Here is a 15,616-nt window from a genome sequence, read left to right on the forward strand (position 1 = left end):
AATAAGCTTTGGGATGCTTGGATTTGAGGTTTTTGAGTGAAAAACACCACTTTTGACAATTCTGGACTGTCACAACTCGCCACGGCGAGCAAATAGCTCGCTAGGCCAGCTAGACCTCCAGAACGGGGGGGGGGGGGGGGGTTACCCGCCCCCAACTCGCCATGGCGAGCAGGAGCTCGGCTCCCACATAAAATCACTCGCCACGGCGAGCAAACAGTGGGGAAGCCCATTGTTTTGTTCGCCTCAGGTCGTTCTGGCGTTTCGCAGGCGGTTTTATTGTGCAGTCTATTTAATAAAAATAAACCCCTCAAATCAAGATCCTAGATGTTAATCTGTGGAAGAAATCTATCTGATAAAAATAAATCAAGTATTTGGCAAGTATATTCAAGCATGGTAAACGAGAGAATATGATGTACGTATCGGGTAGCAAGATAATCCTTTAAGGAACGGGAAGAACTAGAACCTCGATATAGATATCGAGAACTAGATAGTCAAGCATAGTTTTATTATATGCTAAGATATGAAGTGAATAGTTTATTTATTCACAAGCGAGATTAAGACAAGAATTAAATGGTCAAGACCATTAAGAAGTAAAGGTGTCGTGTCTTTTGTATTCCTTCCAAGGTTGGATATAAAAGGTTCTCCAAGGGGGAATGGGGGTAAGCCGTAAGGGACCTGCACGTCGCTAAGGGAGTCCAGTGCACCCTAGCTAGGCCTTTCACCGGTAGTAAGGGATTAACTTCCAGGGTTACTCCACCCGGGACTAATCCGTAAAATGAACTCAGATGTTAATGATTGTTCAACGCTAACCGCTAACTTAATGTTTGAACACATTTATTATGTTACGTATATAATAAGATGATTGTTATGTACAAGTTTAGAAAGTAAGTAAAGAAAGTTTTGTCGATGACGAGTTAGGTTTTACTTAATCGTCCGACTTAGAGACGTGTCATGATTATGAGGCATAGATCTCGATGCGTAGAGTGTATCTTGATCTAGCGGTCTTAGACTTTCCCCTTGATCGCCATGACACGTATAGTGAGATAAGACCTTAGTAAGTTAAGAAGTACCTATGACGGATTTAGTAAGCACTACCGTCTAGAAGAGCAAGACCACACACGTATAATCAACCAGTAGGTTGTATTTTAGACACGTGATAACTGTAGGTTCTCCCCCAAGGTTATCACTAGCCTAGGGCTAGAAAGAACTCACTGAGGCGTTATGTCTCATCCCCCTCTTTATTTGGTCAGGTTCACAGGTTACTCGAGGAAAAGGTAAGGAAAAAGCTTTGGATTGATTTTGTGATCGTGGAAACATGCTTGGAGTTGGACTTATGGATGCATATGTATAATTAGACGTGTTGTATTAACTTATTGTAATCAAGTTCCTTTTGGTTATCTAAGTGAACACTATGTAACATAAGACTTCGGTTGTTTTGTATCATAACTCTCGACTTGACGTCGTTTCCGTATTGTATAAATTAATGTATCCAATATCACTTTTAACGCACATTTGAGTATTCTAGACACTTTCAAATTGGGCATTACAATTTGGTATCAGAGCAGATCGATTCAGATTGTGCCTTGGGTCATTAATATTACAATCCAAACAGTCGTTCTTTTTGTGTTTAGGATCTTTGTCCTCATTGTTATATTTAGTTGAAATTGATCACTTTGACTTAAATATGACAGTTAGAGCAAAAATGTCTGGAGCACGAAGGGGACGAGGCCGACCAAGAGCTAATCAGAATGATGAGGAGAATGCTAACCCTGATGCTCAGATGTGGGCACAGATGATGCAACAGAATCAACAGATGATACAAATGATGCAACAGCAGATCCAGCAGAACGCTCAGTCCCAGCAACAGTGGGTTGCCGTTATGCAACAAGGTCTGGGTGTGCATCAACAGCATCCACCACCTCTAGTTGTGGGAAATCCAGCTTTCCGAGAGTACAATCGGAACCATGCTCCAGAGTTCGATGGTCACGGTGAACCGCCAAAGGCTAAGAGGTGGATTAAGCATATGGAATGGATTTTTCATATGGCTGTTTGCACTGAAGAAGAGAAGGTTATCTTTGCGACTAATCAATTCTGTGGTCCAGCGGAAGATTGGTGGGAGACTGCTCGACGCCGCATGGTAAATAGTGGCATGGAGATAAACTGGGACAACTTCAAGCAAGTGATGTTAGATAAGTATCTCTCAGTGACATACAAGGTCCGTAAGGAGCAAGAATTTCTTCATATGAAGCAGGCAGTATGTCGGTGACAAATTTCACCAAGAAGTTTGAAGAGTTGTCTGATTACTCTACTCACAATGAGTATGCAGGTAATGAGATGTGGAAGATGAATCAGTATAAGCATGCCTTGAGGGGTGAACTATATGTTGTGGTCAGTCAGCAGAGGTTGACGAGTTTTGATGAGATGATGCATAATAGTTTGGAAGCCGAGCGAGGTTTTGACAAAGCTGTTAAAGAGGGTACCACGACTTTTGATAGAAGGAGGGGAAATTTTGTTGATAGACATCACGATAAGTTGAAGCCAAAGGGGTCTCCTCAGAAGGGGAAGCTGATGGGTTCATCCAATCCTTTTGTAGTTTGCAAGAAATGTGGAAGGACCCATGCTGGGCAATGCAAGATAGGTGATGATTCATGTTATGCTTGTGGCCAGAAAGGACACTTTATGGCAGATTGTCCAACTAGAGCGAAAAAGGGCAAAGGAGTGAGTACCACAATGAGCAAAGGCAGGGTGTACTCGTTGGATGGGAAGAAGGCACATGCCAATGAAGATTTGATTGGTGTTATGTGCTTTCTTGGTCAGAATCCTATTAATGTTTTATTCGATTGTGGTGCATCATGTTCTTTCATTTCTTTTCAATGTGTGGAAGCTCTTCATTTATCTGTTTCGTTATTAAATCCCCCTATGATGGTAACTACGGCCACCGATGGAGGAATTGTAGCGAATTATGTTTGTGAAAATTGTCCTATCACCGTATCTAGTAAGACTTATTACATAGACTTGGTATGTCTTCCGATGAAGAAACTCGATGTGAAATTAGGTATGGACTGGTTTTTAGCCAACCATGTGTATATAGGGTGTGCAGAGAAAAGTATTTATATGCCAACTAGTAATACGGTGGAAGGAGTGGCCTTGTAGAATTACTTAAGCACACATATCAGATGGTTAAATTTATTTGTGCTCAAGATAAGGGTTTTTATGTTATTCTCACTGTGACTTCAGAGTCAGATCTAAGTCCCAGTGATATACCAATTGTCAGTGAGTACCTGGATGTTTTCCCGGCCGATATCACAAATTTACCGCCAGAAAGGGAAATTGAATTTTCAATTGATCTGATTCAGGAGCGGAACCAGTGTCAGTAGCGCCTTATAGAATGTCTCTGTTGGAACTCAAGGAACTGCAATCTCAACTGGAAGAGCTTATTCAGAAGCATTTCATCAGGCCTAGTGTGTCACCATGGGGTGCACAGTGTTGTTGGTCAAGAAGAAAGATGGTAGTATGAGACTGTGTATTAATTACCACAAGTTGAATAAGGTAACTATCAAGAACAAGTATCCTCTGCCAAGAATTAATGACCTACTTGATTAGCTTAAGGGAGCGTCTGTGTTCTCGAAAATTGATCTTAGATCGGGTTATCATCAGATTCGTATCAAATCTTCAGATGTGTCCAAAACGGCTTTCAGAGCACGTTACGGGCACTATGAATTTTTGGTCAGGCCTTTTGGTGTATCTAATGCTCCAGCAGTTTTTATGGATTATATGAATCGGATTTTTCAGCCATATCTAGATCAATTTGTCATTATTTTCATTGATGACATACTGGTTTATTCTAAGAATCCGCAGGAGCATGCTCAGCATCTGAAGATAGTGTTGGATATTCTTTGGGAGAAGCAGTTATACGCAATGTTCAGAAAGTGTGAGTTTTGGTTGACAGAAGTCAAGTTTTTGGGTCATGTAATTTCTCAAGAAGGTGTGGCGGTTGATCAGTCGAAAGTAGAAGCTGTTCAGAATTGGACTAGACCGAAGAATGTTGCAGAAGTTCGAAGCTTTTTGGGATTAGCTAGTTATTATCGGCGATTCATCATGAAGTTTTCCCAAATCGCTTTGCCTTTAACCCGACTCACAAGAAAGGATGTGCCTTTTGTGTGGAATGAAGAATGTGAGAAGAGTTTCAGGACTCTGAAGAAGAAGTTAACTCAGGCACCAGTTTTAACTATTCCTGACCCGGAGAAGAGATATGTGGTGTTTTGTGATGCATCGTCTAAGGGACTCGGTGGGGTACTTATGCAAGAAAACAATGTGATAGCTTATGCCTCTAGACAACTCAAGAAGCATGAAGAAAATTATCCCATACATGATTTAGAGTTGGCAGCCATAGTTTTTGTTTTGAAGATATGGAGACATCACTTGTATGGAGCACAATTTGAATTATTCATTGATCATAAAAGTTTGAAGTATTTGTTTGATCAAAGGGATTTGAATATGAGACAAAGACATTGGATGGAGTATCTAAAAGACTTCGACTTTGATTTGAAATACCATCCAGGAAAGGCCAATGTTGTAGCGGATGCTTTGAGTCGCAAGGCCATCGCTCAAACTGAAGTTATGATGCACATTTGTAAGATGTATGAGAAGGTTCGAGACCTTAACCTTGAAGCCACAGAGGATGATGATGGTATATGGATACACCAATTGGAAGTTTCATGCGATTTGCGGTCAAGAATCGTACAGGCACAAGGTGTTGATTTGGAACTTCAGAAGAGAAGTGGTTACCCTGAATTTTCTAGGGCTTCTGATGGAGCGATCTTATTCAAAGGAAGAGTATGTGTCCCAAGTGATCAAGAGCTTAGAAGATTGATCTTGGAAGAAGCTCACAAGATTAGTTTCTCAATTCATCTTGGTGCCACCAAGATGTACCAAGATTTTAAAAGGGAATAATGGTGGCCTGGCATGAAAACGGACATTGCTAAGTTTGTAGCAAGATGCATTGTGTGTCAACAAGTCAAAATTGAACATCAAAGACCAGCAGGTTTGCTTCAACCGTTGGAGATTCCTCAGTGGAAATGGGAACACATTACTATGGACTTTGTAGGAGGTTTACCCCGTACTCAGAAAGGTCATGATTCAATTCGGGTAATTATGGATAGATTAACCAAATCAGCTAATTTCTTACCGGTTAAGTCTACCTACAGAACACCGCAGTATGCAGAATTGTTCATCTCAGAGATAGTTAAGTTACACGGTGTTCTAGTGAGTATAGTCTCAGATAGGGATCCAATCTTTAATTCACACTTTTGGAAAGCTTTTCAAAGAGCTTTAGGGACTCGTTTGAAGCTAAGAACCTCTCACCATCCGCAAAATGATGGTCAGTCAGAGAGAACCATTTAGACCTTGGAAGATATGTTGCGTGCATGTATTTTAGAAGATGGCGGAAGTTGGAATTATCATTTGCCTTTGATAGAATTTTCCTACAACAACAGCTATCACTCGAGTATTGGAATGGCACCTTATGAAGCGTTGTATGGTAGGAAGTATACAACTCCTTTGTGTTGGGCCGAAGTTGGTGATAAAAGCATTATTGGACCAGAAATCATTCAAGAGACCACTTTGAAAATTAAGTCAATCCAGGAAAAGATGAGAACAGCTCAGAGTCGTCAGAAAAGTTACGCGGACAAGAGACGACGACCTTTAGAGTTTGATGAAGGTGATCATGTATTTCTAAAGGTTACTTCTAAATTGGGTTTAAGGGGAGTTTTCAGAACTAAGAAATTGTGCCTAAGGTATGTGGGGCCGTTTTTGATACTCAAGCGTATCAGACCAGTAGCATACCAGTTAGCTTTACCTCCAGCTATGTCGGGATTACATGATGTATTTCATGCATCTCAACTGAAGAAGTACATTCCGGATCCTTTCCAACCAGTTGAGTTAGATTCCATATAATTGAGATCGGATTTGACATTCCAACCGGAACCAGAAAGGATAGTAGATCGTGACGTCAAATCCCTCAGGAACAAAGAGATTCCTATAGTGAAAGTTATATGGAAGGGTTCGCTAAATGGTGAAGCTACATGGGAACTTGAATCAGAGATGTTAGACCAGTATCCGCATTTGCTTTTAGGTATATTCTAAATTTCGAGGACGGAATTTTTTTAAGGGGGGGTAGGATGTAATATCCCACTTACTTATGTAGTGATGTAATACCTGATAACGATAAAATGCATACGACTAAGTTTAGGGGCATTAATGGAATTTCACGTTGTGAAGATATTTAAGTGGATTAGGACCAAAAATCTTCATTATCTTCTTGTCTTTCTCTCTCTAGGGTAGCAAGACATATGCTCTCCCTTCTCTCTAGAAACCTTGTCTACTCTACTCTTCTCTACACTTGATCTTCACTCCATCTTCTCTCAAACTTCCATCAAGTTAGAAACTAAGCAAGAATAGAGCTTTGCTAAGGGTGTTGTTAAGGAAGTTGGAAGCAAGCTTCTCCAAACATCTTCCTTTCATCTAGGGTTTGGTTCTTAGGGTTTTGTCTTCAAAGACTTGAAGTTGTGAGCATATTTCCAGCTTGTTAAGGTGAGTTCTTAGTTAGATTTCCATCCATGGGATTATGAGTTTATGCTTGTGAGAGAACTATGAATTTTCTAGGGTTTCACATAGTGATTTGTTACCCCTATCGTTACCATGTTTGCTATACTTGCATATACTTGTTCCGTGACTGTTTTTTCAGGTTTCATATGATCATTAGAGTAGCAATAAGCTTTGGGATGCTTGGATTTGAGGTTTTTGAGTGAAAAACACCATTTTTGACAGTTCTGAACTGTCACAACTCGCCACGAAGAGCAAATAGCTCGCTAGGTGAGCTATACCTCTAGAACGGGGGGGGGGGGGGGGGGGGGGGGTTACCCGCCCCCAACTCGCCATGGCGAGCAAGAGCTCGCCTCCCACATAAAATCACTCGCCACGGCGAGCAAACAGCGGGGAAACCCATTGTTTTGTTCGCCTCAGTTCGTTCTGGCATTTCGCGGGCGGTTTTCTTGTGCAGACTTTTTAATAAAAATAAACCCCTCAAATCAAGATCCTAGATGTTAATCTTTGGAAGAAATCTATCCGATAAAAATAAAGCAAGTATTTGGCAAGTATATTCAAGCATGGTAAACGAGAGAATATGATGTACATATCGGGTAGCAAGATAATCTTTTAAGGAAAGGGAAGAACTAGAGCCTCGATATAGATATCGAGAACTAGATAGTCAAGCATAGTTTTATTATATGCTAAGATATGAAGTGAATAGTTTATTTATTCACAAGCGAGATTAAGACAGGAATTAAATGGTCAAGACCATTAAGAAGTAAAGGTGTCATGTCTTTTGTATTCCTTCCAAGGTTGGATATAAAAGGTTCTCCAAGGGGGAATGGGGTAAGCCATAAGGGACCCGCACGTCACTAAGGGAGTCCGGTGCGCCCTAGCTAGGCCTTTCACTGGTAGTAAGGGATTAACTTCCGGGGTTACTCCACCCGGGACTAATCCGTAAAATGAACTCAGATGTTAATGATTGTTCAACGCTAACCGCTAACTTAATGTTTGAACACATTTATTATGTTACGTATATAATAAGATGATTGTTATGTATAAGTTTAGAAAGTAAGTAAAGAAAGTTTTGTCGATGACGAGTTAGGTTTTACTTAATCGTCCGACTTAGAGACGTGTCATGATTATGAGGCATAGATCTCGATGCGTAGAGCGTATCTTGATCTATCGGTCTTAGACTTTCCCCTTGATCGCCATGACACGTATAGTGAGATAAGACCTTAGTAAGTTAAGAAGTACCTATGACGGATTTAGTAAGCACTACCGTCTAGAAGAGCAAGACCACACATGTATAATCAACCGGCAGGTTGTATTTTAGACACGTGATAACCGTAGGTTCTCCCCCGAGGTTATCACTAGCCTTGGGCTAGAAAGAACTCATTGAGGCATTATATCTCATCCCCCTCTTTATTTGTTCAGGTTCACAGGTTACTCGAGGAAAAGGTAAGGAAAAAGCTTTGGATTGATTTTGTGATCGTGGAAACATGCTTGGAGTTGGACTTATGGATGCATATGTATAATTAGACGTGTTGTATTGAATTATTGTAATCAAGTTCCTTTTGGTTATCTAAGTGAACACTATGTAACATAAGACTTCGGTTGTTTTGTATCATAACTCTCGACTTGACGTCATTTCCGTATTGTATAAATTAATGTATCCAATATCACTTTTAACGCACATTTGAGTATTCTTGACACTTTCAAATTGGGCGTTACACTGTTTCACCTAGTGGAAACCCCTCGAGATCCAACCTAATGTGGATAACAAGAGACATTACACCTACATCTTGCATTAAAGTCTTGGTCTTAAACGTTCATGAAAGGTTAAACTTATACATGCTTTCTCTTTTACCTCGGATCCTTAATCGATCCATTTAATGGTAAACTACATACTTGCTTATTTACCAAGGGTCCGTGAACTACCCGTTTGGCGGTAAACTACCTACATAGATATCTCATTTATAGTGAAAGAATTAACTTATCTATTCACTGCTTATCATGCTTGCATGGTCATTCCTATTCTCATACGAAGAGAATACATTAATCTCTTCGCGTCTTAACATACATAGAACTCATGTGCCATTCTTGAGGCTCTACTTAATTTCTATTTCTCGACAAGCTATGTCGAGGCTCTACTTTCTTTCCCTTTCTTAGTTCATCGCTACCCGAGTAATTCAGCTTAAACTCTTTTGTGCCATTCTTGAGGCATATGTTAATTTTGCCATGATTTTCATTCCAAGAATCGTTTGATGTTATGTGCATGGATTAGATGATGTTTTGGGGTTATAAAGTTGTATATCGATGAAATAAAGGCTTTAGATTGCACCACCGGCCCTAAAATGGGCCAACAAGCCAAAAGGAAGTTGGCCAAGGCAGAGACTTTCGCTATTAGCTAACTTTTTTCTGGGCAGGTTCTGGAAATTTTGTTATTAGCGAAATTTTAGCTAATAGCGACTTACATCTAGGTAATTTCACTATTAGCGAAATTATTTAGCTAATAGCGAGTTTCTTCGGGTTTATGGTGCAAATTTTGCAATTTTGACCCAAAACTCGTCCAATTCGATCCTGCAAAGCACCATAAACTTCCAGCAACATATAGAAACAATAATAAACATATTCCATGGCAATTTTAACATATAAACAATAAGAATTGTTTTGGGGTGCTAAATTTATATCTTACTAACTTAGCATAATTTCGTAGTTTTCTCACAAGAATTACACAACCCAAAGGAGGGAAAACTATCTATAGAACTCACCTAGCATGTATATTATTTAAAAATTTAAAATACAACTAATTTTTTTTATTCTTGTGCAATGAAAGATGTAAATAAATTTGTAAACATTCTTTAAAAGATATAGATATAAATACTTTGTAAGTTCTCTTTGAACCTTAAAGTGATCCTTGTATTGGACCTGGGCACCATTCGCTCTTCCTAAATTTATTTACATAAAAGAATGTCTTACATTGAGAGAACGACGTAGTATATTTTATGGATTGAAAAAATTACCAACTCTTTTTGATATCCCCTTTCACATTTTCTAAAAATAAAACATGTAAAGGTGGTTCGACAAATCATATTACATACATTATGTATGACTCTTTGCTCTAGACGCTGGTACTTCGAGTGGTAGAATTCTATAAGAGATATGCGACATGTTTTTCATATGAAAAACTATTATTTATAAATAGTGAAATAATTGCAAAAAGCTAACTGCCACGAACTGCACTTCTTCCATCGAAAACTGCATGTCCCCCACGTCTTCAATAAGAAAATTGCTGCTTTTTTAATTCAAATTATTTCCCTTTGACAACAATTGCTTGGCTTTGACTAGGCTTTGACTAATATTCTTTCCGCTTTGACTAGGCTTTGCTGAAGATAATAACTTTAACTCTTTGAAAGAACAAAAGTCAAATCTCATTGACTGTATTAAATGGTCTTGTCGAAATTACAGGCAAACACACCTTTAGTGCATCTGAATTTAACCATACACCACAAGGAAAGACGTTCAAGATTGCTCTGACGTGAATATTCATTCGGCCATGTCGGTTGATATCTCTTTCACTTCTTCTATTGAAGGACGCACGATCGTGGTCCTTAATTGAGATCATTATCCTTCTGCAACTAAATCACAACAATCTTTGTCTATGAGTCTTTATGTATAATTCTTTAAGCATTCTCAAGCCTCGTTCAAACCATCAATCCTAAATGACAAGTCAACGAACATCGTCGTTCAAATCCAGCATCTATGCGCGAAAGAAAAGCATAACAAAAGTTTATACCCGAATTATATTTAAAATAAATTTAATAAAAATGATCTAAATCATAAATAAAGTTGTTTACATACGGTTTTATATTAGAAAGAAAAAAATCATAACGAACATTTGTATCCCCTTTGTATATTGTATAAATTTATGAATTGATTGATTTTGTGATAAAAATGAAAATATTCTTAAAAAAGGAATAAATTATGTCAAATGTTTTTAAAATAGTATAAGTAACATAATGTGTTAAGCAACATTCCATTAGAAGAAAAAATAAAGTAAAATGTCATATGTATTTAGTTCAAATTGCATATATAATACATTTTACTTTTTTTTTTATTCTAATTTCCATATATATCATTCTAGACTGGATAATTGTAATTAATAACTTTAAAATTAATTTTTTATCTTATATTAAATCAAACATTGACAATATAACACAAAAATCAAATATTGAGTAAAAAATTAAACCAAATAAAATAAGAACATTAGAATGAACATATGAAATTAAACAACAGAAACACATATGCAGGATCAGACTGGACACGATCAACCACAAATTTTATTATGCTTTGCAGCTTTTTCTTATGAAAGTAAAACAAACGCATTATCTAAAGACGCACATAAAATACTCATATTAATAGGTAAATCCGAAATACAATTTAAACTTAAATCTTTTTTTTTAAACACTTTAGAGGTTTAACTTTAGGTTCAACTCCATTGGGTCGTTGGCATCTGAAACTGTTGTTGGATAAGACTCGAGTGGTGCAAGTGACAAAGTTGTTGATATTTGACCAGATGTTGATGTTGTATGTGCTTGTGGTCTTAGTGGTATGTGTCTTGCTCCATTATTTTCTTCAGAAATTGTGATGGATCCGATAGGTAAATCCATGGAGGATAGCAAGTCCATGGTCTCATGAAATTTAACCTCAGCAGACGGTGATGGTGTCGGAGGTGGGACTAAACCCATCAGCATCTCGTGAAAATTGTTTGGTGGGGGAACTAACCCGATCATCATCATCCCCCCAACATTTGGTGAAAAGGGAAATTATACGTAAGTTGAATCAACTCGATCAACTTCTTTCTTATTGATTCCATCTGTAAGCTATGATTCAATGCCAAACAATGGTGATAGTCAAGATCTTCTTTATAGTTGAATTGGTTATAACAATAGGGGCATAGGAAAGGTCCAAGACCACCATTGTTTTCCATTTTGTAAACGGGTGTGTAAGATGAAAAAAAAAATCTAATCTTAATAGAATGATATCTTTTAGATAAACACAAAAGGAGAGAATATATGAAGAAAATTGCTAGGTAAAATGTTATATTCATAGTGTAGTTTAAAGTGTAAGATTGGATGGATCTCAAATTTCATTTACTTAATTATGAATTTACGAAGAAACTTCTTTTTTTGTAATATTAGGAAATAAGTAGAGGTATATCCACATGATTTGAATTCTTTTAAATAAAATATTTTTTCCTGTCTATATACGTTGCACTCTTTTGAAAAGTACTTTAATATTTTATAAGATCATTTTTAAAGTACAAGATACATTATCTATCTTTTCGCCAAAATACCCCTATTAAAAATGGAGAATTCAAACACTAATCTCATAATAATTGAAGGATAATTTTCGAAAGGGAATGTATATTATTTAAAAATTTAAAATACAACTAATTTTTTTTTATTCTTGTACAATGAAAGATGTAAATAAATTTGTAAACATTCTTTAAAAGATATAGATATAAATACTTTGTAAGTGCTCTTTGAACCTTAAAGTGATCCTTGTATTGGACCTGGGCACCATTCGCTCTTCCTAAATTTATTTACATAAAAAAATGTCTTACATTGAGAGAACGGCGTAGTATATTTTATGGATTGAAAAAAATTACCAACTCTTTTTGATATCCCCTTTCACATTTTCTAAAAATAAAATAAGAATTTCAATAATCAAATATGTAAAGGTGGTTCGACAAATCATATTACATACATTATGTATGACTCTTTACTCTAGACGCTGGTACTTCAAGTGGTAGAATTCTATAAGAGATTTGCGACATGTTTTTCATATAAAAAACTATTATTTATAAATAGTGAAATAATTGCAAAAAGCTAACTGCCACGAACTGCACTTCTTCCATCGAAAACTGCATGTCCCCCACGTCTTCAATAAGAAAATTGCTGCTTTTTTAATTCAAGTTATTTCCCTTCGACAACAATTGCTTGGCTTTGAATAGGCTTTGACTAATATTCTTTCCGCTTTGACTAGGCTTTGCTGAAGATAATAACTTTAACTCTTTGAAAGAACAAAAGTCAAATCTCATTGACTGTATTAAATGGTCCTGTCGAAATTACAGGCTAACACACCTTTAGCGCGTCTGAATTTAACCATACACCACAAGGAAAGACGTTCAGGATTGCTCTGACGTGAATATTCATTCGTCCATATCGGTTGATATCTCTTTCACTTCTTCTATTGAAGGACGCACGATCATGGTCCTTAATTGAGATCATCAACCTTCTGCAACTAAATCACAACAATCTTTGTCTATGAGTCTTTATGTATAATTCTTTAAGCATTCTCAAGCCTCGTTCAAACCTTCAATCCTAAATGACAAGTCAACGAACATCGTCGATCAAATCCAACATCTATGCGCGAAAGAAAAGCATAACAAAAATTTATATCCCAATTATATTTAAAATAAATTTAATAAAAATGATATAAATCATAAATAAAGTTGTTTACATACGGTTTTATATTAGAAAGAAAAAAATTATAACGAACATTTGTATCCCCTTTGAATATTGTATAAATTTATGAATTGATTGATTCTGTGATAAAAATGAAAATATTCTTAAAAAAGGAATAAAGTATGTCAAATGTTTTTAAAATAGTATAAGTAACATAATGTGTTAAGCAACATCCCATTAGAAGAAAAAATAAAGTAAAATGTCATATGTATTTAGTTCAAATTTCATATATAATACATTTTACTTTTTTTTTAATTCTAATTTCCATATATATCATTCTAGACTGGATAATTGTAATTAATAACTTTAAAATTAATTTTTTATCTTATATTAAATCAAACATTGACAATATAACACAAAAATCAAATATTGAGTAAAAAATTAAACCAAATAAAATAAGAACATTAGAATGAACATATGAAATTAAACAACAAAAACACATATGCAGGATCAGACTGGACACGATCAACCACAAATTTTATTATGCTTTGCAGCTTTTTCTTATGAAAGTAAAACAAACACATTCTCTAAAGACGCACATAAAATACTCATATTAATAGGTAAATCCGAAATACAATTTAAACTTAAATCTTTTTTTTTAAACACTTTAGAGGTTTAACTTTAGGTTCAACTCCATTGGGTCGTTGGCATCTGAAACTGTTGTTGGAGAAGACTCGAGTGGTGCAAGTGACAAAGTTGTTGATATTTGGCCAGATGTTGATGTTGTATGTGTTTGTGGTCTTAGTGGTGTGTGTCTTGCTCCATTATTTTCTTCAGAAATTGTGATGGATCCGATAGGTAAATCCATGGTGGATAGCAAGTCCATGGTCTCATGAAATTTAACCTCAGCAGGCGGTGATGGTGTCTGAGGTGGGACTAAACCCATCAGCATCTCGTGAAAACTGTTTGGTGGGGGAACTAACCCCATCATCATCATCCCCCCAACATTTGGTGAAAAGGGAAATTCATACGTAAGTTGAATCAACTCGATCAACTTCTTTCTTATTGATTCCATCTGTAAGCTATGATTCAATGCCAAACAATGGTGATAGTCAAGATCTTCTTTATAGTTGAATTGGTTATAACAATAGGGGAATAGGAAAGGTCCAAGACCACCATTGTTTTCCATTTTGTAAACGGGTGTGTAAGATGAAAAAAAAAATCTAATCTTAATAGAATGATATCTTTTAGATAAACACAAAAGGAGAGAATATATGAAGAAAATTGCTAGGTAAAATGTTATATTTATAGTGTAGTTTAAAGTGTAAGATTGGATGGATCTCAAATTTCATTTACTTAATTATGAATTTACGAAGAAACTTCTTTTTCTGTAATATTAGGAAATAAGTAGAGGTATATCCACATGATTTGAATTCTTTTAAATAAAATATTTTTTCCTGTTTATATACGTTGCACTCTTTTGAAAAGTACTTTAATATTTTATAAGATCATTTTTAAAGTACAAGATACATTATCTATCTTTTCGCCAAAATACCCCTATTAAAAATGGAGAATTCAAACACTAATCTCATAATAATTGAAGGATAATTTTCGAAAGGGAATGTATATTATTTAAAAATTTAAAATACAACTAATTTTTTTTTATTCTTGTGCAACGAAAGATGTAAATAAATTTGTAAACATTCTTTAAAAGATATAGATATAAATACTTTGTAAGTGCTCTTTGAACCTTAAAGTGATCCTTGTATTGGACCTGGGCACCATTCGCTCTTCCTAAATTTATTTACATAAAAAAATGTCCTACATTGTGAGAACGGCGTAGTATATTTTATGGATTGAAAAAATTACCAACTCTTTTTGATATCCCCTTTCACATTTTCTAAAAATAAAATAAGAATTTCAATAATCAAATATGTAAAGGTGGTTCGACAAATCATATTACATACATTATGTATGACTCTTTCCTCTAGACGCTGGTACTTCGAGTGGTAGAATTCTATAAGAGATTTGCGACATGTTTTTCATATAAAAAACTAACTGCCACGAACTGCACTTCGTCCATCGAAAACTGCATGTCCCCCACGTCTTCAATAAGAAAATTGCTGCTTTTTTAATTCAAATTATTTCCCTTCGACAACAATTGCTTGCCTTTGAATAGGCTTTGACTAGTATTCTTTCCGCTTTGACTAGGCTTTGCTGAAGATCATAACTTTAACTCTTTGAAAGAACAAAAGTCAAATCTCATTGACTGTATTAAATGGTCCTGTCGAAATTACTGGCTAACACACCTTTAGTGCATCTGAATTTAACCATACACCACAAGGAAAGACGTTCAAGATTGCTCTGACGTGAATATTCATTCGTCCATGTCGGTTGATATCTCTTTCACTTCTTCTATTGAAGGACGCACGATCGTGGTCCTTAATTGAGATCATCAACCTTCTGCAACTAAATCACAACAATCTTTGTCTATGAGTCTTTATGTATAATTATTTAAGCATTCTCAAGCCTCGTTCAAACCTTCAATCCTAAAT

At 36.1% G+C, this 15,616-nt stretch overlaps 2 protein-coding genes across 2 annotated transcripts; both read left to right on the forward strand.

Moving 5' to 3' along the window:
• The first annotated feature begins 1,702 nt into the window (after positions 1-1,702).
• On the forward strand, positions 1,703-3,153 carry LOC146955314 (uncharacterized). Its single transcript, XM_085748171.1, has 2 exons — positions 1,703-2,219; positions 2,327-3,153. Exons 1-2 carry the CDS (start codon positions 1,703-1,705, stop codon positions 3,151-3,153), a joined length of 1,344 nt encoding a protein of 447 aa, XP_085604297.1.
• Positions 3,154-5,514: 2,361 nt separating this feature from the next.
• On the forward strand, positions 5,515-5,955 carry LOC146955315 (uncharacterized). Its single transcript, XM_085748189.1, has one exon. The coding sequence runs from the start codon at positions 5,515-5,517 to the stop codon at positions 5,953-5,955; it is 441 nt and encodes a 146-aa protein (XP_085604315.1).
• Positions 5,956-15,616: the final 9,661 nt, after the last annotated feature.

Source organism: Medicago sativa, chromosome 1, assembly GCF_051527215.1.
Source record: "Medicago sativa cultivar Bolivia chromosome 1, Bolivia_mono, whole genome shotgun sequence".
In the NCBI taxonomy this organism is placed as follows: Eukaryota; Viridiplantae; Streptophyta; class Magnoliopsida; order Fabales; family Fabaceae; genus Medicago; species Medicago sativa.